A 22,212-nucleotide genomic window follows, 5' to 3' on the forward strand; every position below is an offset into this window, starting at 1 on the left:
AGAGCCTGTCAGTTACTTGTTCTGTGGTAAGTCAATCAGGAAGAAATCAACAGGCAAGTCAACCTTAGAAGTGAAAACCTATTTGTTATTCTTACCTAATTTTCTTAATACATGCTGTAGTTCTGTGAAGATATCTGGGACTATGTGGTGCACAGGCAGAACTTGTAATTCACACAAGTTTCACGCAACTGCATTAATTTGGATGATTATTGAAGTAGGCTTTTCCCAACATAGAGTAGCCTTGTGTGTTTGAACATCTGTAGTGCTTTTTGTGAGTTTATTTCAAATGTTTCATGCATGTATGTAAACTGTCATGGATTACTAAGCTTTGATAAATATTTCAGCAAGTTGTTGCTGTTACCCTGGTTGTAAAATTATTTCAGGCTACTCACTTTGTCTTTTCCCCTTTCCTTGTTCTGATTTGATACTGTGGCATAAGAAAGCCTAGTAAGTTATTATTGGTGCTATAGTGTTTGAATTTCATTTGACTATTTTTTGCTGTTCTGTGTACCATATGTTAATCTCTGGTAGGGATCCTACATTGTGCTTCATGCATGGTATCGTTAGGGAAGCTCTAAATCAGTTGTGGTGAACTTTATTATTTGTTTTTTTCTTCTTGTAATTTCTTATAATTTTCTTGTAATTTCTCTCCCCATTTCTTTTACTTCTGCGTGTAGGTTTGTTTTCTGGTCTTGCATTTATTAGTAATGTGGTTGAATTAAGATTTTTTACTCTTTGTCAGATGTTACTGTGTGTTGTGATGTGAGTTCTGTTAGGCTGCCTTTGTCCAAATCAGGCCAATTTATTTTGAGAAACAAGGATTATGGAATAGCTCTTACATTGCTGGTCCTTCTTGTAAGCCTAATGGAAATTCATTACCAGACTCAGAGCTTCGATGGGAGCTAGCTGGCAAGATAAGGAGCCCATGTTCTTGTCTTCGAATACTGTATGATCTACATCAAAATCCACATGTTGACATGTTGCTATTGTTAACAGAGACCTTAGATGATAGGTAGCTGATCTCTTAGTAAATTATAAAATCTGGTATTAGCTGATTTTTTTGCATTGAACTCTACAGCAAATAGCATTACCCACTACAGTTTTATTTTCCCTATTTCAGTCCCCTTTGGTTTTAAACTTACACTCAGTTTCTGGGAAGAACATAAAACAACTTAAAATTTCCCATCAATTGTTTATCCCTGGAGATGTCCAAGAGGCATTTGGTCTGGTGCTGGGTGATGTGGTTTAGGAGTTACAGTGATAGTGCTGGGTTCACTGGATGTTCTTGAAAAGTCTCTTCCAATCCTGATGATTCTGTGATTCTATCTAATCAGTGTAATTCTTGCTTACTTATCTGAGTAAACTGGACTTTTTTTTTGTATTTTCTTTTATCTCTCCACCATTCTCTTCTGTATCTGGTTTAGATGTTTCTTACAGTGTTAGGAAGTTGATGAAGATGTTTTATTCCAGTGTTAGTTTCCCCATGCTACCTTAGAAAGCAGGCACTTCATCTTGGTTGCCTCTGTCTGTGTATGCAGTTAAACCTATGGTTAGCACTGTATTAGTATGTGTGAACAATTTTACTGCTATATGGAAAGCTAACTTAATTACCATCCATATGGTGTAGTGTTTTGCATAAGTTTTTGATTTGGGAATCCATGTTATTGTCCTCTTCAAGCAAGCCTTGTCCTGCATAAAGGTACTTGATTCCCCTCCTTCAAGGTTCTGTAGGATTTACATACTTTTGTTAGCTTTTTATGACTAGAACTTTGTCTGGTATTTTTTTGTGTCTCTCCATGCTGAGTTTTCTTCCATATATCTTCATTTACAGTTAGTAAATGCCTTCTGTAGTCTCTCTGGCTTGTAGCAACATGTTTCTCCACATCTTGCCCTCCCGAGCAAGGAAGCTTCACTGTGTTTACTTTGCCCCTCTTTATTTTCCTGGTTGCTGGTTGCAGATGGCTGATGGAGGTGCATTCTGCAGGGATCTGTTAATGAATAGCTTCATTTCTTCTTTTCTGGCACAGTTTTGTTGGTTGCAGCAAAAGCAGAGGAGTGATTTTGCTTTGTTCTGCAGTTGTAAAATAGTCAGTTAAGTATATTCTGGGGCAAATGATCAATCTTCCCTCTCCCCCACCTCACCTCCAGCTATCAGCCAGAATTGTGCTGGCAGAGACCAGCTGGGCTTTGATATGGTTTTGGCTTTAACATTTTCAGTTCCAGCTTCATGTGTACTCTGGTTTTTTAGCATTTTTGTCAGTGTGTACATAATTTGAAAAAATTTTGCCATGCGGTGTTTCTTTCTCATGATATCTTTGAAATGTAGTTTTAATCTAGTAAGGAATTTTACTAAAGTTTCAAACTCATCTACTCAATGAAAAAGAAATGCTAAAATTATAAAAAAAGTATCTTTAATTAATGCGTGTTCTAATTATGTTAAATGTGGTGTAAAATGAATATACAGATGAAGTAATTTAGACAGCTCAAATGTATGCCAAAGAAAGTGCTTTGGCGTAAGTCATACCACCTCTGATAAATTCAGAGTTGCCTGTGTGGGGAAAGTTTGTGCTTTTAACAGAAGACCATGGTCTGTGTAGCTTTCTGTTTTGTTTTAAGGACTGCCATGGCTTTATTGAAAACAATATTGGATAGTCTTTTGTGAAGTAGTCTAAACCATTAGCTAGTATGGCATTTGATGGCCCTAAAGGCAGGGATTTTGAAGGGAGTGAAGCTTGTTTGTATGGCTACAAATCATTTCTACCACTTTTAATTTCCCTGTATGACACTGCTGTAATAATTTGAATGGTTTTGCTTTATCTTATTTTGGCTTCACATAAAGTATCTAATTACACTTTAAATTCTTATTCCCTGTTTATTTTTACCATTTTTCAACTCTGCTTATGTAGTATGGTCTGACTTAGCAGTTGAGTTATAGGTAAAGCTAAGGTGTCTTATTTTTTCTTTTAATCCTGTTACTTTGGCACTTGTGTAATATCCTACTAACTTGTCATTGCAGCCGATCAGATGATGATTCTGGGTCAGCATCAGCTTCTGGATCTGGTTCAAGTTCTGGAAGCAGTAGTGACGGAAGCAGCAGCCAGTCAGGCAGCAGTGACTCTGACTCTGGTTCAGAGTCAGGGACTCGGTCAGAATCAGAGTCTGACACATCTAGAGAGAAGAAACAAATTCAATCTAAACCAACAAAAGTTGACGGATCTGAGGTAAACAAGATATGTAAATGAATTCTTTGTCAAGGAAATGGCAAAGGAAATACTAAAAAAGTGGAAAGGGAATAGTAAAAAAATATTTTAAAATTAGTTTAAAGAGCAGTGCTCATTTAAAAAAAAAGAGGTAATGAAATGTTCTTAATTAGATTTTAACTTGATTGGGCTAGTGAAAGCATGTACTTTGCTGCCTTAAACATTGAGCAGGTTTCTCATAAATTTGTACTTTTAAAATTCCCACATTTGTAAGTATTTTCAGTTAAAAGGCTACCTAAATTTCATCATACAGAAGCATGTGCTAATTTACTGGAACTTATGTAAGAGAAAGATAACATATACTGTTGTTCCTGAATTCTGTTTTTGCATTGTTTCTCAAATGCTTGGTTTCATTGTATGTATAAATAATTACGTAAAAATTTCAGGCTTACATATGGTTAGCTTTCTTTATCAACAAGTCTGCTAAGAGCAGGAAAAAAGTGATGTTGAGAAATCTCTTCAATCCAGTGGGCCGGAATTACATGCACTCTCCCATGTTTATGGAGTGGTATACCGTATTTATGAAGGTAGTTATGGATGAATCACACCAAGAACTGAAGACAGTTAAGGATTCTCTGTTAAATTTTTTTCCATATGTTTAACTATTACTGTATGAAACAAAATCATAGCAGTTGAGCAATCTGAAAGAATTTATCTGTGTGAATTTAAAAATGTACTTTATGAAGTTTTGCTTTAACAATTACCTACACAACTATGGTTAAACAAGTTTCAGTAATCATCCTATGATTAGCATATAACATTCTGTTTTGTAGAAATCTTACGACTTTAAAAAGCTGTCTGATATTAGTTAGTGTTTTGTAGTGAATTGTTTTGTAGTGAAATGATTAAATTGCTAAAATTAAGATGCTACTTAGGAAAAGTAAATATGTGGTAAACTGGAGATTTTCAGTATGTTTAACTGACTCTTGCATGTCTATTCCTGTTTAGTTTTGGAAGTCTAGTCCAAGTATACTTGCCGTGCAAAGATCAGGAGTACTCAAGAAGCAGCAACAACAAAAGGCAGCCTCATCAGACAGTGTTTCAGAAGAGGTGATTAATGTAATTTTTAAAATGTACACATTGCAATAAAATTACATTGAGCAAATATATATTCTCTGAGTGAGCATAGAAGCCTGGGGTTAGTCTATACAATTAACATTCAAATAACTGACATTTTTATGCAGAAAAGTAAAGATACCTCTGGTTACTTGTTTCCAAGTGAGTTGTCCCAAAATTATAGCAATGCTATTCTGTGCTTTTTTTTATGTAGCTATTCTGTGTTGTCTAGACAAAATTTTCAAGCCACACAGTGCTGACTTACACTGTATTTCTGGCTTCTTGAGTTTATTGTAAAGACAAATAAAAATGCTAAATTATTTTTTCAACGTGTTTTTGGAAAAGATGTCTGCTAGAGTTTTAAGAAATTTCATATGAAGTAGAAAACTAATTTTTACAAGTCTAGTAGTAGTTACCACAGAAGAATTCTTATATTTTAAGTATGAGACCTGTATTCCAGGTATTTCAAAACCTAAATCTTAGGCTAAAGAAATACTGACTTTTTGCAGTAGGAATATCTTTTAAGAACAGTAATCGGAACCATGAAATGTAATTTATTTGTAAAGCTGTCTTTTTGTCCTGTATTACAAAGACTTTGTACTGTAGTCACACTCATTTGGTTGAATTTCTGGTTTTGTCTGATTTAGGAGCTCATCTTTTAAACAGAAAACTTAATCATGTATCATTAAAATTTTAATTTACACCTGTTAAGCACTGTCTTGAAGAAAGATGCTTTTCAGGATAAAAGTTATTCTAAACTAAGTTTAAGACAATGAGACTGGTCTTAAGAAAACCTAGCGTTAAGAGGGTTCTTGTTTTTACTTTTATTGTAAAGAAAGAAGGGATGTGCTATTCTCAAAATTTTCTTGAACTGGTGTTTTAATGTGAACAGATATGAAAAGTGAAAAAGCTCTTGAGGGTAGGAGATTTCATTAGGATTTTTATAGAGACGCCATCTTGAGTAATGTGGAGCGGCTTACACCATGACTGTTTTTATGTAGGCACAATGTTGATTTTTTAAGCTGGGAGTTTTATGTGGTGTTCTCCAGAGCAGTACTGGCATAATGTATTCATAGATGGAAAAGTACAAAAACAATACCAGGATTCAAGCAGCTAAATTGGAAGGCATTGGAGGGTAAAATTTGACAGTGGAAACTGATATATCGTTTCAAAATCTACTTGTTAGAAGATTTTTTACATAATTGTTTTTGTTAAAATGAGTTGTCTTTGGTTTATGTTCTTTGGCTTTGGTTTATTTTCTACCTCTTCAGGACTCCTCAAGTAGTGAAGATTCAGCAGATGACTCATCCAGTGAAACCAAGAAAAAAACACATAAAGAGTAAGCTATTTTCCTAAGTAATAGCACACATTTTTTATCATAGAGACAGATGCTTATGTTTCATTTCCTCAATCTTAAAATGCTTCTCTTCTTAATTTATCTTGATCTTTCATTTCTAATTTTGTAATTTTAAAATGAACTGTCAAATGAGCATCTCTATTGCACTACTTTCTCAGTATGAGTCTGCAATATGTTTGAAAACATTCATCAGTGCTTTTATTTCTAAAATACTTTGTTGAGTTTAACTTTGTTGCAGTTTAATAGTAAGTTGTTATTTAAGGTATTAAGATTGAATTTTCCTGTATGAAGTCAGAGTTTGAATCAAGATACTGTACATCATCTTTCGTGTCATGAACTAAAACATTTCAGTTAAGCAGAAACCAGCGAATCCTGCTACTCGGAGTTCTGGGTTGAAAGCAAAACCAGTGAGAGACTCCCAAGTCAGAAATACAGTTTATTAGGAAAAGGTAATAAAACCTGAAGCGACCAGCTGGAGAAGGATTGTCCTTCTTGGATGTCCCTGCTAGCAATCCAGCACAGCTAGCAGTAGGGGGGCACTATCCTGATTTCAGTGATCCAGGACAGCACCTAAGGCAATCGCCCTGTGCTATGACAGCAATGATAGCCTTGTTGAAGGACGTGGCTTACAGCTATAATCAGCAGAGGAAGAGAGCGGACTCCAGCTGTGGTGAATCCACGTTTATTGAATCCCAGGGGAACCAACACCCAAAGACAGTTTCAGAGAGGTTACAAAAGCTTATAAGGGAGAAAGGAGACAGGGGAGGGGTCAGTCCTTGGGCAAATAGAATTTCAGGGAGGAATGAGATACAAAAGATTGACTTAGGGAAAGCACCAATGGGGATAACTTGAGGGTGGGCCCCCAGTTCCTGAGCCAATCACTTGACGCTCTAGCTAGAAGTTTCTGGGAGTGCTTAGTGATGGATAGGACACTGGGGTGGGATTTGAGATAGGATACATTGGTTGCCATGGCAACTGGGAAGGAGTTGGGATAACTGGCAGCACAAGGGAGGGAGGAGAGAACCAGTGCAGAGCCATTACAAGAAAGGGGGAAACGGTACACTCCAACTTAAACAGACACAACACAACAAAAACCAAATACATGCAATAGTACAAAAGAAGAAAACCATTGACAGAGTCAGAATACAACCTGACACCCTGCTAGTTAGGGTGGTGGTAGCAGTCTAGATAAAATGGTCTTGTTGAAGTGGTGATCCTGTGAAAAAGATCTGGAAGCTCTTGTCCTCTGGAAACAGGTAAAGGCTGCCAGTTCTGTCCCAAAGCCCAGATTATATCCAGGTGGTGATGCTTAGCTGCTCCCCCTTGGGTGGAGCATCTCACGATGGGCTGATATCATTCTGAGTCATGCAGTGGGTTCTTGATTACCCATTAAATAGAAATGGCCTCTGGAGGGAGTTATCTCTGAGTCATGTGGCAAGGCGTTATTGGGCCCATTAATGGGAGATGAGGAAAAAACAATACTCCTCCTGGTTTCAGCAGCTCTTGAAGATGGGAATAGAATACATCTTTATATTGTAACCTAGGACACTCAGTCACAAGTATCTTACTCATAGTACCTTGCCTGGCTGTGAAGCACTGATTTGATAGTTTAGTGGAAGCTTTTGGGAGCCAGTGCCACTCACTAGTTGTTGCAGTTCAGGTTTTCAGGTTTTTCTGCATTTCTCAAATCTGCCTCTGTTATTTTTCATTTCTCGTGCCAAAGTTGCTGATTCTTCACATGGGCCACAGAGACCGCAGACATTAGACAATATGAGAAATATGAGACTCTGCAGAGTACAGTATGATAGAACTTTATGTTTTGAACATGTCTAATTTCTGATGAATATGTATCTTACCAGGTAGACTTGTTTTCTTAATGTCTTGTTCACTCATTTCTTCATGCTGAAATTTATATAGAAATCCAGATTTTTGTTGGTATTTTAGATTTTAAATCTACCTCTTAGTCCAAATCCTTTTGATGCCATTGGACATTTTTTAACTTACCTAGTATTCACTGAGGACAAATTTCTGTCTCATCAATTGAAATAACTGTTACAAGATTTTTATTTCTGTGAAGAGTCTTGAAATAACAGCAGATCCCTCATGGGTGAATAACTGTTCTAAAAAATGTAACAATATGAAATTACTGTTTTTTCTTTCATCATATACAGTGAAGACTGGCAAATGTCAGGATCAGGGTCAATGTCGGGAACAGGTTCAGATTCTGAATCAGAGGAAGACAGAGAGAAAAGCAGCTGTGAGGAGAGTGAATCTGACTATGAGCCGAAAAACAAGGTCAAAAGCCGTAAACCTCCAACCAGGTAAGAGGTTGGGCATTTGAATGCTCTATTCTAAACTATTTCTTAAAACCAACTGAGTATTTATGACTACTATGCATTCGACTGAAAATGGTAGTACTTACTGACAAAAAAAGGGGTTTTTTTTAATGTACATAGTATGATAATATATTAATGCTTTCTAGTGACTACTTTTTCCTGTCTGCTTTAAATGAAAGGAGAGTAATTGAACATGCATTAAATACTTGTATTCAGAAAAAAATGCAGAAAATTAATTGTTGCCTCCATTGAAACATCATTTTTGTGTCATACATTATTGTCTTGAAGAATTAAGCCAAAAAGTGGGAAGAAGAATGCAGGACCAAAAAAGAGGCAACTTGATTCTTCAGAGGATGATGATGAGGAGGATGATGATGATTATGATAAGAGGGGATCTCGTCGTCAGGCGACAGTCAACATTAGTTACAAGGAAGCTGAAGAAACCAAGACAGATTCTGATGATTTGCTAGAAGTTTGTGGAGAAGATGTTCCACAACCTGAAGAAGATGAATTTGAAACTATAGAGAAATTTATGGATAGTCGAGTTGGCCGTAAAGGAGGTATATTTTTTCAGTATTTTTAAAATCCTTGTTAAGATCACGGTGCAACTTCAATGCATATTCTCGTCTATAGGGTTAAAAAGCAATAATTTTATAATTTTAAAGTTACTGTCATGGTTTAGGCCTGGCGCAAAGCCAGTGCCCCCATGAGAATACCCTCTCCCTGGTGTCTGCTGTGAGATGTGACCAGGAATAAGCAAAGTTGGCCCCAGCTTAGAAATAAAGAAAACTTTATTAACTAAACTACAAGAAAAGAAGGAAAAAAACTATAAGGGAAAAATTGAAAACCTTACAAAAAGCACTTTCCTCCTCCCCCCCCACCAAATTCTGCAGTCCAATACATTCCCCCAAATCACCAACTCTCAGTCCGGCACCACCCTTTAGAATACTCAATCTTCAGTTCATGAAGAGGAGAGGAGTCCTTCTTGCACCATAAGCTTCCCCTGGAAACACGCTGAAACCTCGTGTGCTTCCATGTCACCCAGCACCGCCCGGAAAGTCCTTTTGCCATCGTGACATCATCTTTCCCTGCCCAGTGCTCTCACCACTGTGCATGGACCAGAGCTGCTTCTAGGGTTGTCTTTCAAGGATGCCTTGTCTCACTCCAAAAAGGCACAATCTCTCTTTCGGGACATCTGTCCCCCCCAGTTTTTCACCCCCTGGGGCTGAGGGCTCCCAACACTGAACCCTCCCGGTTCTGAGGCACTGCTTCTCCCTAAATGCAGTCTCTGTGTCACAGGAAAAAAGAAATGGTTCTATGGCCACACAAGAAAAGTCTAGCCAAAAGGCCACTCCGTGATCTCTCCCCCACTCAAAAGTCTTCTGCACTTCCCTCGTGGCCCATTCCCTCTTACCTCTTATCTCTCTTCTCATTCAGCACCAGGAGGATCAGCATTTTGCAAGGTCTCAATCGTGCAAGGAAAGGGTTAAAAATTTCAGTCTCTGCCTGCCCCAGAGCTCTGGAACTCCCACGCTGCCCTCGAACTCCCCCCCCTTCTCCTGGGCCAGCACCGCTATCAAATTCAGACGCCATCGAATTCAGACGCCGGCTCTCTCTCTCTCTTCCATGGGGGGCTGCCTGATGTCTCTTGGTGCTCTTCCACCCTCCCATCCTTGGGCTGGGCCTACCTCATGGCCGCGAGGCTTCCCCCCCCCCTCCCCCCCCAGCCGGCAGCTGGGACGGGGGGAGATCCAAAGCCTCTCCCGACAGAAGTCCCAAGAGACTCCTGGGGCTCTGGTTTTTAACCCCTGTGTTTTTCTCAGAGGCGGTCCTACAATCTGAGCATCCATTGGCCTGATGGTAGTGACCACAGCATCCCAGAAATCCCATTTCCGGTCCAACCACCACAGTTACATAGAAGTCATACTGTTGTACCTTTTATATTCGTAAGAATGTTTCTGTTCCTTTTTAAGTATTGTAGAATACAGAAAAATTGCATACCTGAGTAGAGTGGAAAAATCAGGTGGAAGATAACTCTCTATTGCATAAATGCACACCATGTTGTTGTTATGCTGTTTGTACAGTGCATTGGTCTTGATCAGTGCAAATTATGTATGTGCAGAAAGTAGACTACATGGGAGAGCTGACTAATAGTCTGAACATTGAAAGACAGTGTTGGTAAGGCTGAACCACTGAAATAATAATTTCAGGTACTGCAGTACAAATACAGAACAATGTGTGGAATGGCTACAGAAAATGCATCTAAAATTGCAATGGTATCTAGAATTCTGCTTTGTATTTGAGTCTGCAAGTTAAAATCATAGACTCACAGAATGGTTTTGGTTGGAAGGGACCTTAAAGATCAGCTAATTCCAACTCCTCTGCCATTGGCAGGTATACATTTCACTACACCAGATTGGTCAAAGACTCATGCAACTGGTCCTGAACACTTACTTCCTGGGTTACAGCTTCTCTGGGTGTAGCCAGGCAACCAGTTATGGTGCCTCACCCCCTCTTTGCAAAGAATTCTTCCTGATACCTAATATAAGTCTCCCTCAGTTTAAAGTCATTACCTCTTGTCTTGCTACTATGTGCCCTTGTCTGAAGTCCCTCTCCAGCCTTCTTGTAGTCTCCTTTAGGTACTAGAAGGTGCTGCAAGGTCTCCCCAGAGGCTTCTCTTCTCCTGGCATAGCAACCTCAACTGTCAGCCTTGTTTTCATACCAAAGCTGTTCCAGCCCACTTTACTGTGTTGTTGGCCTCCTCTGGATCTACTCCAGAAAGCCCACATCCTTGTTACAGTGGGGACCCCAGAGCCTAGGGTCTTCCTTTTTCTTCTTTCTCGAAAATGAAGTTTATATTTCTCCTTTTCTAGTTAGTATTAACTTCCCTGGACCACCATGACCTCAAAGATTATGGTTGTGGCTTAGCTATTTCATCTGTCAGTTCCCTCGGGACCTGTAGATGCATCTTACCTGGTCCCACGGACTTGAAACTTTGAGTTTCCTTAATTGGTCTCAAACCTGATATTTTCCTGGAGTGGGTGATTCCTCCTTCTCCCATTCCCTCCCTGCCTTTGCTTTCTCTGGTGTGGCTTAGTCACTTGGCAGTGAAGACTGAGGCAAAGCAGTTATCATGTATCTCAGCCTGCTCCTTGTCCCAAGTAACCAGTTCTCCCATACTACTCTTAGATATCTAAACAAACACATGAAAAAACCCCACCCAAATGCTAAGCCTCTTGCACTGCAGGGCTACCTTTCTCCATTAGTTATACGTACTGTCTTAAATGATTGACCCTTGTCACAACTAGTACTCTTCTCTCAAATTCTCTCTCCCATATCCTGCTCTAGTGTATGGTGTTACTACTGTAGTCAAAGCCTTAGGAACAAAGCTTCTTTCATTCTTCCTGCACAGATGATGTTGCTGTTTTTTTGGCATTGCCTCTCTGGGCAGAGTTTATCTGCCCCAGCAGCTTGCTGGTCTCATTTCCTTATAAACACCACTGAGATTAGCTAACTTGGTTAGAGCTGGATGGTAATAATGCCAGGGTTATCCCTGTACAAGTTGAAGAGTTGGACTCCATGATCCTTGTGGGTCCCTCCCATCTCAGAATATTCTGTGATTCTGTACCCTGTCCTCACGAAAATGAGCTGTTACCTGCTGCTAGTGTGCTGCAGCTACAATACAGTCTGTGCTTAATCTGTACTTTATAATTTTTACCTCGTAAAATAACAGAGTCAGGACAAGCAACAAACTTGTTTAGGAATAAGGAGATTTATAGTGTCCCTGTTAGTAGGTTTTTCATGTCTTGAGGCTGATCAGATATAACATCAGATGTCTTTTTTATGCTCGGAGATAAGACTAGTGTAACAGAAGATAACAAGCATTGTAAGTGTGGAGCATTCCCTAGTGACTACTTTAAAAACCAGGAATGCAAATAAAATTTTCATGAGTAAAGATAAGATATTGCAGGGTAGGTGTAGAAATTTTGGTTGCTCTTTTATTCTCTTGACTACTTGTGCATGTCTTAGTATATCTACATCATAATCTTTCAAATAATAGTAATGACATGAGTGCAGTAGGCACTGGTCAAGTATATGCTCATCTAAAATTACCACCAACTACTTTGCTACATTTTTAACTGTTAACTTACAACAACACACGCTTACTCAAGGCACATGGTGTGGTTCTTTCTCAGCCACAGGTGCTGCAACCACAATATATGCAGTTGAGGCCGATGGTGATCCAAATGCTGGGTTTGAAAAATCAAAGGAGCCGGCAGAAGTACAGTATCTCATTAAATGGAAAGGTTGGTCACACATCCACAACACTTGGGAAACTGAGGAAACACTGAAGCAACAAAATGTTAAAGGAATGAAGAAACTGGACAATTACAAGAAAAAGGATCAGGAAACAAAACGATGGTGAATGTATTTTTTTAATTATACTTATTTTGAAACACTGTAGGTATTCTATTTTGTTTCTGAGACCTGTTACCTGGTTTTGAGAAGGTAACTGTTTTTTGTCTTTTTGGGAAGACAAAAACTTTGAAAGCCAAAGCCCCTTTAGCATGTTCCAGTAACATAATTCTCTGAATCTGGTGTGTGCATGTGTGTGTGTGTGTGTGTATATGTCTGTATGGTATAAATGGAATTTTAACAAGATGGGTAATATTTAAAAATTAGTAGTAAATTGTAGCTTTTGGTAATTTTTCCATTATACTTTGATTGGAGTTCTTCAAGAATTGCTTCAAGGATCAATGCTTTCTTGGTGCATTAGCCATTTCAGGTGACTTTGCAGAATTCAGCTTTCTTTGCTGAAACCTGAGGTTGAAGCTTGAGAATAAAAACCATGAAGAAATACATACATTTTAAAGTCATCTCTTTGGTGTCCAGTTTTATTAGAATGTTCAATATAATCAGCGAATGCTGGTGGGATTTTTAGCCACTGATCATTAGATGGATTCTTACAGAGTGAGCCACCCTGTGTACTATTCCATGAAAATAACCTATAAAGTGTACTGCTTATCTGGAGAGATAGCTACTACAGCTATCAGTTGTACTAGTCAAGCAACTAATGGAGAATACTAATTTTCAGCGATAAGTATTTTTAGTCATTAATGGTGAGGCACTTAGGCCAGACACAGCCATTTTGTAGTAGGGATTTTTAGGTTGTTCCTTCAAAAAACTTTCCAGGCAAGATTCATGGGATGCTTACATTCAGAGCTGTAGAATTGCTGAATTTTCTTAGTTTTAGAAGTATATGGTGTAATAAGTGTTGTGAATTAATTCCTGCTCCAGGCTGAAAAATGCTTCTCCAGAAGATGTGGAATATTACAACTGCCAGCAGGAGCTTACAGATGATCTACATAAACAATACCAGATAGTGGAAAGAATAATTGGTATGTTACAAACTTGTGGACAGAAATCAATATTAGGGATTCTGTATGTTCTCAGTGCTCTTGTTTTTATAGTTAAGAAATGTCAAATATTGATACCACAAAATTTTAATCCAAAACAAAACTTTGGGTGAAGAGAAAAGCTGTCAGGCTGTCTGTATTGGTCTAGCTTCTGTTGTATTATTATGTAAAGTGAATGTTTTCCTACAGTACAGAAGTAAAATGCTGATCAGAATTCTGATGCATTTTTGCAGCTCATTCAAATCAGAAATCAGCTGCTGGTTATCCAGACTACTATTGTAAGTGGCAGGGTCTACCTTATTCTGAATGTAGCTGGGAAGATGGAGCTCTCATTGCCAAAAAGTTTCAGGCACGCATTGATGAGTACTTCAGCAGAAATCAATCCAAGACCACTCCCTTTAAAGATTGCAAGGTGAGTAGGTAATTTGAAATAGATTTATAATCAGCTGTACTGGGTCTGACTAGGATAGGGCTAATTTTCTTCGTAGCAGGCTCTGCAGTCTGTGGTTTATTTTTGTGACCTAAATGGTTTTGGTAACACATATTGGCTGTTACTGAACAGTGCTTACGCAGTGCCTTCTCTGTATCCTGTGTACACGTTCCCCACTATGAGTAGGTTAGGAGGGAGCACACCAGTAGCAGCTGAACCACCAGCTGACCAAAGAGGTGCTTGTTGCCGTTTAATGTCTTACTCAACAATAAATTAGTGGGCTGAGTAGGGGCTGCCTGTTGCCTGGAAATTTCTTGGGCATCAGTCTGCTGGTGAATTGATGTGTGACTCATTCTGTCCCTTGTGGGATTTTTTTTTCTATATGTTTTTTGTTTTGATTGGTTGGGTGTTTTTCCTTCACCCAGTAGACTCCTTATTTTGACCCAAATTTTTTTCCCACTTTTTACCTTTTCATTTCTCTCTCTTGTCCCTCTAGGGTGGTAAGTGAGTAAGCAGTTGGGTAGCAGCTTGGCTCCTGGCCAAATTCAAGCTACCACATCACTTGCAATAGTAAAAATGAGATTTTTTTTTTTTTTTAATCTACATATCAAATACACATTGTGAGTTTTTTTGGAAGTTTTTTCAGAATACCAGTAATGATGTATAGTAGGATGTCTGGACAGTAGCACTACTGAGAATAGGTTTTGTAGATGCTGGTCCTCTGCATTTTTACTAGCATTCAGAAATGGATTTGTTTGGTATTGCAGTTTGTTTTAAAAGGAAACTTTGAGTGAGTTAATGTCATTCATGTTGTGACATTTAGGTTGTCAATCAAACTAGTTTCAATTTGCCAATTACTTGGTGTTTTTTTATGGCCTGGCTTACACTGATAGATAAAAACTGGAGTTGATGAGTTAGTAAATACTTCCTGTTACTTTTTCTATAGGAAGATCTTTTGGTAATTTCAGTTGCAGTTCAATCATTGACCGATGATCAATTTGCTTTTCACAGGTTCTAAAACAAAGGCCACGATTCGTTGCACTAAAAAAACAACCATCTTACATTGGAGGACACGAAAGTTTAGAGTTAAGAGATTATCAGTTAAATGGGTTGAATTGGCTTGCTCACTCATGGTGCAAGTAAGGACTCAATTTTGTTTGTGAATTGCAAGCATTTGTAACATATTGAAATGTTTTTTTCTGTTGGGTGGGTTTTTTTTAAAGTTGGAAACTTTCATACTGTAAGCTCAAAACAGACATCTGAAGGGACTGGTTTTGCTCTAAGTAGTACAAAAATTATAATTTTATTTCTGTTCTCAACAAAAAGCAGCTAAGATATGTCATTACTTTGCTTTTAGTTTCAATGGAATAAGTAATATTTTTAAATCAACCAACAGACCTAAACCAGTAATATTAGCAAAGCCGAACAACCATTTATAGAATGTCAATATTACTGTTAAAATTTAAAAATTAGACTCAGGAGAACTACTTAAAACCTTTTTGTTAATTCAGGGGGGTAGGAGCGGTTGGAGATCTTGCGATGGAAAAACAATGTAAATAAATGTCTTCAAAATGTGTAGTAGTAAAATCTTGAAAACTGTTATGATTGGATTTTATATTCAAAAGATAATGATTTCTTTTAATCCAAACCTTCCCAATCTCCACACACCCCCTAAATAATTTTGTTTCCTTTTTTTCTTCTTTTTTTTTAGAGGGAATAGCTGTATTCTTGCAGATGAAATGGGTCTAGGTAAAACAATACAAACAATTTCTTTTCTGAACTATCTGTTTCACGAACATCAATTGTATGGGCCTTTCTTGTTGGTTGTGCCACTTTCTACCTTGACGTCTTGGCAAAGAGAGATTCAAACCTGGGCTCCTCAGATGAATGCTGTAGTTTACTTAGGAGATATAACTAGTAGAAATATGGTGAGTATTTCTCCTTGTCATTGAAAAGTCTTGTTCATAAACAAGACATACTTAATATTTTTATCATCTGCATATCTCAGATTTTTTGGTTGGGACTGAGGAAATATTTGCTGAAGCCCTATGTCTTTAAAATGTGAATTGAAGACTTGGATTTTGATCTCATGTAAATGTGTATGAGAAGTTTCCTTTCTACTTAATAGTGGACAGAATTAAGAATTTTGCATTTGAAAACCAGTTATCTTCTCTCATGTGATTGTTTAGGTGGATATAGTGAAAATAAGTATATCAGAAAGCCAGTCATGATCTTACTTTCCTGAAAGGTTGTTGGTTTGTTAATGTTATTAATCTTACCCGTTAAAGTAAAGAGTCCTTGTCTGTTATAAAATGTGTATGTGTGTGTGTGTGTGTGTGTGTATAGCGTGCATATGCGTGTACATATTTATGTATAAAATATATATATGTTCATATATATATTTATATGTTATATACATATTAATATTATATATATGTGTGTCGTCCTTCTGTTCCATTATCATATTGTTTTATGCTAGTAAATATCTACATTGTTGCAGTATTTCAGTTGATTCCAGTGAGCAAGACCTTTTTTCTGCAGCTTATAGTTTACTTGTTTCTTTTTGTAGATAAGAACTCATGAATGGATGCATCCACAGACCAAACGATTGAAATTTAACATACTCTTAACAACATATGAAATTTTGCTAAAGGATAAGGTAATTGCCCTTCTTTGGGGAGGCAAAAATAATTCCCCAGTATAGAATAATTCTGTTTAGACTTGCACATATTTGATTTATGTCCCATTAAATTCATGGAGAGTCTGATAGTTGTGCTACAACAGTGTGTAGTTTGGGGTTTTTGTTTTTGTTTCTTGGGAGTCTTTTCTTATTTTAAGCACTTCTGGATTTTACATACATGTGGTCAGGCTTTCAGGCTTTTCCCATTTTATGAGGTGGGTAACACTTAATTTTCTTCCGTTTGCTCGAGAGTCTCATTGCTGTAATGATCTCCTCTCAGCTTCTTGCTCTGCTTCTTTGCAGACCACCATCAAGGAACTGAAGCAGAACCTAACAGAACCTTAATCCCAAATTTGATGCAAAACTAGGAAATCCCAAATTATTTTTCTGTGATATTCTTGCATATGTATGTGCACATGTATTAATACTGTCTCTGAAGTGATAGCACACAGAGTTATTGTTAATACCTCTAACAGTATGTGGAAATTGATACAGTTATTAAAGAAGCACTGGACTTTGTTTACTTCATTGTTTGTATGGGAAGAAATCTATAATGATTTTTTTTTCCTGCCATGTAAAAAAATGCGGGTCAGAGTTCTGGGCATTTTTTTAAATAAGAAATTGAATTTATGTTTTCTTAGGATGACTACACAGCTTTTCATTGAACCTGAAAATGTAAAAGCCATAATTATTACTAAAAACATATAGCTGTTATTTTATTGAAATAAACCAAGAAGTGATCAGGTTGAGCTTGTTTATATTATGTGGAAAATAATGTAATTTGTTGATTTCAATAATGTTTTCCCCCATCTCCATTTCCTTTTCAAGTCATTCCTTGGTGGTCTGAATTGGGCATTCATAGGAGTTGACGAAGCTCATCGTTTAAAAAATGATGACTCTCTTCTGTACAAAACTTTAATAGACTTTAAGTCTAACCATCGTCTTCTTATTACTGGAACACCTCTGCAAAACTCTCTCAAAGAGCTTTGGTCTTTACTCCACTTCATCATGCCAGAAAAGTAAGAAAGATTTTTCTTTTTAAGTTTTTTATTGTGAAGTAGTGTAGTGATGTGAGAATCTTAGAAATAGAGAATTGTACTGAAAGATAGCTTAAATATTCTACAGAAAGTATCTTTTGATGCTGCTTTAGGTAAGTAATGCTGGTAGCAGATGTTACCTTTTCCCATTTTAGCAGTGTGCAAAAATGATGGATTGATGTATGGATCAGAACCTGGGAAAAGGCTTCATCTTCACCTAAAAGAAAAACCATATAGATTTGCTCTGGGAGAAGAAGAATGAAATTTTTCATATGTTAATACTATTGATAAAAACAAATTCGTGTCAAGATGCCACATGTACTGTAATTCAATCAGATAGCTGGTTTTCCCATGTGTTTTGAATACAGTAAACTTATTGCATTGACCTGACTGTGTACTGACTTGTTTAAACCTAAGGTAAACTAGAGGTCGTGTGTGAAAGTGCATGTTCCTGTTAGACGTCTTGTAAATCCCAAGCACTATAGCTCTGTTTAAGTTGAGCTATGGATTATACAGAACTGTACAAGCAAAGCCACTGAGGTTGGGTAGCCATTATTCATTTGTTCAATCGTAAACTCCATTCTCCAAGTCTATTAGTACTGACAATAGCTACACATTAGCTAGACCATACAATCTGCAAGACATATTTTAAGTCTATTCTTATTCTCTTGCACACCCTCTGGACATGGAGCTGGTTTTTTATGCTGTCTTGATAAAATATAATAATGGACTTTTCTGCAACCATCTAGACAAGTGTCCTTGCAGAGAAGCATTGCATTTCCATTGTGGAATCAGAGGTTTTCATTCTGTAGACATTTTTTGAAAATTCCATTCTATTATTTATAGGCACGGTATCTGGGATTTCTTGGGAGATGAAAATTCAAAAATGGGATGAAACAGAAGGGAGTGGGGAAGAAATCTGAATGTATAAGTGTTTTTGTGGTATATGGTCTGTGTCTGTGTTACCTTTATTCCTGAATTTTGCTTCATCAGGGTGTTTTTTATCTTGAAGGTTCTCTTCATGGGAAGATTTTGAAGAGGAGCATGGCAAAGGGAGAGAATGTGGTTATGCAAGTCTTCACAAAGAACTTGAACCATTTCTGCTGAGAAGAGTTAAAAAAGATGTAGAAAAGTCCTTACCTGCTAAAGTTGAGCAAATTCTGAGGATGGAAATGAGTGCATTGCAGAAGCAATACTACAAGTAGGTACCCCCTCTTTGCGTATTCTGCTGTTTCAGTGATTATGTCTATGTACAATTTACTGAATTACAGTGATTTGTATACTGTATGGAAGTTGGGGCTTTGGTAGAGTTTCACAGCAATAAAATCCTGTGAAGCAACGGCTCAGGAATTGCATTGGTTTAATGTCTATTTATGTAGTTTCTTTTATTCAGCATATTAATATACTCTTTTGGGAGATGCTTTTAATCTTTAGCTTGTTCATATTTTGACAGCTACATCTGTTTTACTTCCACATACGGTTAGAAGTTACTAATATTGTACATTTTATTTCATAGGTGGATTTTAACCAGGAATTATAAAGCCCTTAGCAAAGGTTCAAAAGGCAGTACCTCAGGCTTTTTGAACATCATGATGGAACTCAAGAAGTGTTGCAACCATTGCTACCTCATTAAACCACCAGATGATAATGAATTCTATAATAAACAGGAGGCCTTACAGGTAGTGTCACTTTTTAATTAAAAGAAGAAAAAGAGAGATTTTACATCTGTAGTTTTTCACAGAATTATATAGTTTCTTGGCAGCTCATTACTTCTTATTGAAGTATATTAAGGAAAAGCAGGTTTTCCATTAAATGTGCATCCTGTGTTTTTACATTGGAGTATTTTTTTATTCTTAATTGAAATTGAATAATTGAAAGAGAATTGAGTAAATAAATATGCCCAGATTTAATTACATACTATTGAATGGATATTTTAAATTGTAAAATTCTTCAGGAATGTAATAAATTTTATTTTTCTGCCCACAGTAATAGAAAGAAAGGCAAACCTCAGATGGATGTCAAACATACCCCAGTGTGTATTAGTGTTGAGATTAATTTATTTTGCAATGTGTGTTTCTTGGTTTTTGTAGCATTTAATACGTAGCAGTGGGAAGCTAATCCTTCTTGACAAGCTACTGATTCGTCTGCGAGAACGTGGCAACAGAGTCCTGATTTTTTCACAGATGGTAAGGATGCTGGACATCCTGGCAGAATATCTGAAATATCGTCAGTTTCCATTTCAGGTAAGAAACTTGCTAATAGTAGCAGCTAAGAAGCTTTGATCTTGAATATTAATTTTTTTTTTCTTTACTGTGAGGGTGTCAAAGCACTGGAACAGGTTTTCCAGAGGTTATGAAATTTCTATTTCTTGTTGAGGTACAAAAGCTACTTGGACATGACCTTGGGCTGCATGCTTTAGCTGTCCCGGTCCCAGTAGGGGATTTAGACAAGATGACTCTCAGCAGTCCCCTTGAGCTTTGTTTGTGATTATGTAGCCTTTACCCCTTTGATTAAAAAAAAAAGGATGAAAATGTCTTCTTTTTCCAGGAGGGGACTGGCTCTATGATGAATGTTATTTCGAAGTGAAACAGATGAATTAAAAATTATGTGAGCTGTTTAATTACTTTTTTCCCCTTCGCGTAATAAGCAGCTGGCAGTTGAAATTGTTCTGATGTTGAGTACAATATAAAATTACTTTTTAACTGTAGTTCTCAATCTCTCTAGAGACTTGATGGATCAATAAAAGGGGAATTGAGGAAACAAGCACTGGATCATTTTAATGCAGAAGGATCAGAGGTAAAGGTTTTTTTCCCTGGGGAGTCTGTCTTAATTTTTCCCAAGTACCAAAAGACATTGCACAAAAAAGAAGAGAAGAAAAAAGTCAGGAATATATCAATAAGGTTGGAAATTCATTGCTACTGCCTAGAGTATAAGGTTTATGTAATATTTTTTTAAGATGTTAAGTAGATAACACATAAATTAGGAAAGTGGTAGCTGATTGCTCTATAAATGCTGCAAAATTTTAACTCCAGCTTTGTTCCTCTGTAGAAATTAGTAATATTTACAAAAGTACTGAACTTTAGCAGTTAGTATTCGAAAGTCCTTTGGCAATGGGTAGAACTAACTTCATATATCCTTGCACAAACAATCATATTTTACTTGTTTCAAATACGATTCCCGTTGTCTTCATTTGTTGACACCTGTTACATGCCATGGAAGAAATAGTAAAGTACTAATTTCTGGCAATTCTTTGTGAGTAACTTGTGAGTACGTAGGCATCTGTCACAAGTCTTTCGATTCTGAACTGGAATATTTGTACCTTATTTAGCACTCCTATTAGGCATGTCATTCCATACTGTTGGATTGGTTTAAATCTTTTGTCCTACACTCTCAGATTTGAGGGAGGGGAGGTTGGTTGGTCATTGATTTTGGTTTAGTTCAATTTGTATATGAAGACAGCATTTCTTACTTGCTGCTGAGCTTGTTTCTGCTTTGTATAGGGAGAAGGACCAAATTCCATGTTAAATACAAAAGCTAACTCTCTTTCAAATTTCTTTCATAGACATTGTTGACATTTTCTGAAATCTTAGCAGTAACACTGTATATTTTTTGAGATGAAGAAGACTTTATGCATTTCTAAAATTTATGCAAACTCTGCATTTGTGCAGCAAGAAGAAGAATGCTCTTAGTTTTATTTTTTATTTCCTAAAATTTCATAATATTTTTGGGTGGATTTTGTAGAGTGTTAGTGTTATTGAGCTACAGGCTACCTGAAAATCTTTAACACAATTTTCAGGACTCTTTCCTTATTGTAATGATTGCTGTTTCCTGTAACTGTACTAAAAATTTGGTTTGGTTGGAGTTTTATAACCTGCTTTACTTTAGCTTGGATTTCATATCTTGTTTTTTGCATGTCTCAATATCTTTCTACAGGATCATCCTTCTCAATAAGTTTATATTGCCTACAGGGTTTTTTCTCCTTGCTGCTTACCATTTTCATATTGTTCGTGAATATGCTGAACAGCATTGAACTTGAAAGAAGGTTTTTGCTTCTGTCTCTTAATCAGTTATGTGTAGGCTCAAGTGCTTTCCCTGCTCTGATATGACTGTTTAGTCTTCCAGGGCTTGGGGCAGGGAGGGTGGGAGAGGGTTTTTGTACCGCTAAAGGCTTTGACAGTAAGATTTGGTAACTTTTTGGCCAGTCTGGTTTTGTTGGGATGTCTTGCTCAGTGATTGTCATCTAGGACACTGCTTCCTTTAAACTGACTTGAGAAGTCAGTAACTTCATGAAAGAAATTGGTAATCAGCGTTTGCTTTATATTTAAAGATGCTTTAAGCATAGAACAATTATGGATTTGGTAGCACCACTTTACTGCATAAAGTATATACTCCTTTAGGAATATTACTAGTATTGTATATAAAACTATTTCCTACCTTATGATTTCAGGACTTCTGCTTTTTACTGTCTACCAGAGCTGGAGGATTAGGTATCAACTTGGCATCTGCTGATACAGTGGTTATATTTGATTCTGACTGGAATCCACAGAACGATCTGCAAGCACAGGCTAGAGCGCATAGAATTGGACAGAAGAAACAGGTAAACACACTCAGTTTAAGCTCCAGACCTGAAAGACAGTTC

The 22,212-nt window shown here is 37.2% G+C and overlaps 1 protein-coding gene across 2 annotated transcripts in view; it reads left to right on the forward strand.

Moving 5' to 3' along the window:
- CHD1 (chromodomain helicase DNA binding protein 1) overlaps nucleotides 1–22,212 on the forward strand; it is a 54,753-nt gene that overhangs the window by 13,367 nt on the left and 19,174 nt on the right. For both annotated transcript variants that reach the window (XM_064735272.1, XM_064735273.1), the window contains exons 3-19: nucleotides 3,017–3,221; nucleotides 4,209–4,310; nucleotides 5,588–5,655; nucleotides 7,845–7,994; nucleotides 8,298–8,569; nucleotides 12,206–12,431; nucleotides 13,308–13,408; nucleotides 13,660–13,838; nucleotides 14,868–14,995; nucleotides 15,568–15,784; nucleotides 16,426–16,515; nucleotides 17,365–17,555; nucleotides 18,586–18,774; nucleotides 19,090–19,252; nucleotides 19,664–19,816; nucleotides 20,298–20,369; nucleotides 22,021–22,170. In XM_064735272.1, coding sequence (XP_064591342.1) covers nucleotides 3,017–3,221; nucleotides 4,209–4,310; nucleotides 5,588–5,655; nucleotides 7,845–7,994; nucleotides 8,298–8,569; nucleotides 12,206–12,431; nucleotides 13,308–13,408; nucleotides 13,660–13,838; nucleotides 14,868–14,995; nucleotides 15,568–15,784; nucleotides 16,426–16,515; nucleotides 17,365–17,555; nucleotides 18,586–18,774; nucleotides 19,090–19,252; nucleotides 19,664–19,816; nucleotides 20,298–20,369; nucleotides 22,021–22,170 — 2,656 coding nt within the window. The remainder of the gene's footprint in view (nucleotides 1–3,016; nucleotides 3,222–4,208; nucleotides 4,311–5,587; nucleotides 5,656–7,844; nucleotides 7,995–8,297; nucleotides 8,570–12,205; nucleotides 12,432–13,307; nucleotides 13,409–13,659; nucleotides 13,839–14,867; nucleotides 14,996–15,567; nucleotides 15,785–16,425; nucleotides 16,516–17,364; nucleotides 17,556–18,585; nucleotides 18,775–19,089; nucleotides 19,253–19,663; nucleotides 19,817–20,297; nucleotides 20,370–22,020; nucleotides 22,171–22,212) is intronic.

The sequence above is a fragment of the Zonotrichia leucophrys genome, chromosome Z (assembly GCF_028769735.1).
Source record: "Zonotrichia leucophrys gambelii isolate GWCS_2022_RI chromosome Z, RI_Zleu_2.0, whole genome shotgun sequence".
In the NCBI taxonomy this organism is placed as follows: Eukaryota; Metazoa; Chordata; class Aves; order Passeriformes; family Passerellidae; genus Zonotrichia; species Zonotrichia leucophrys.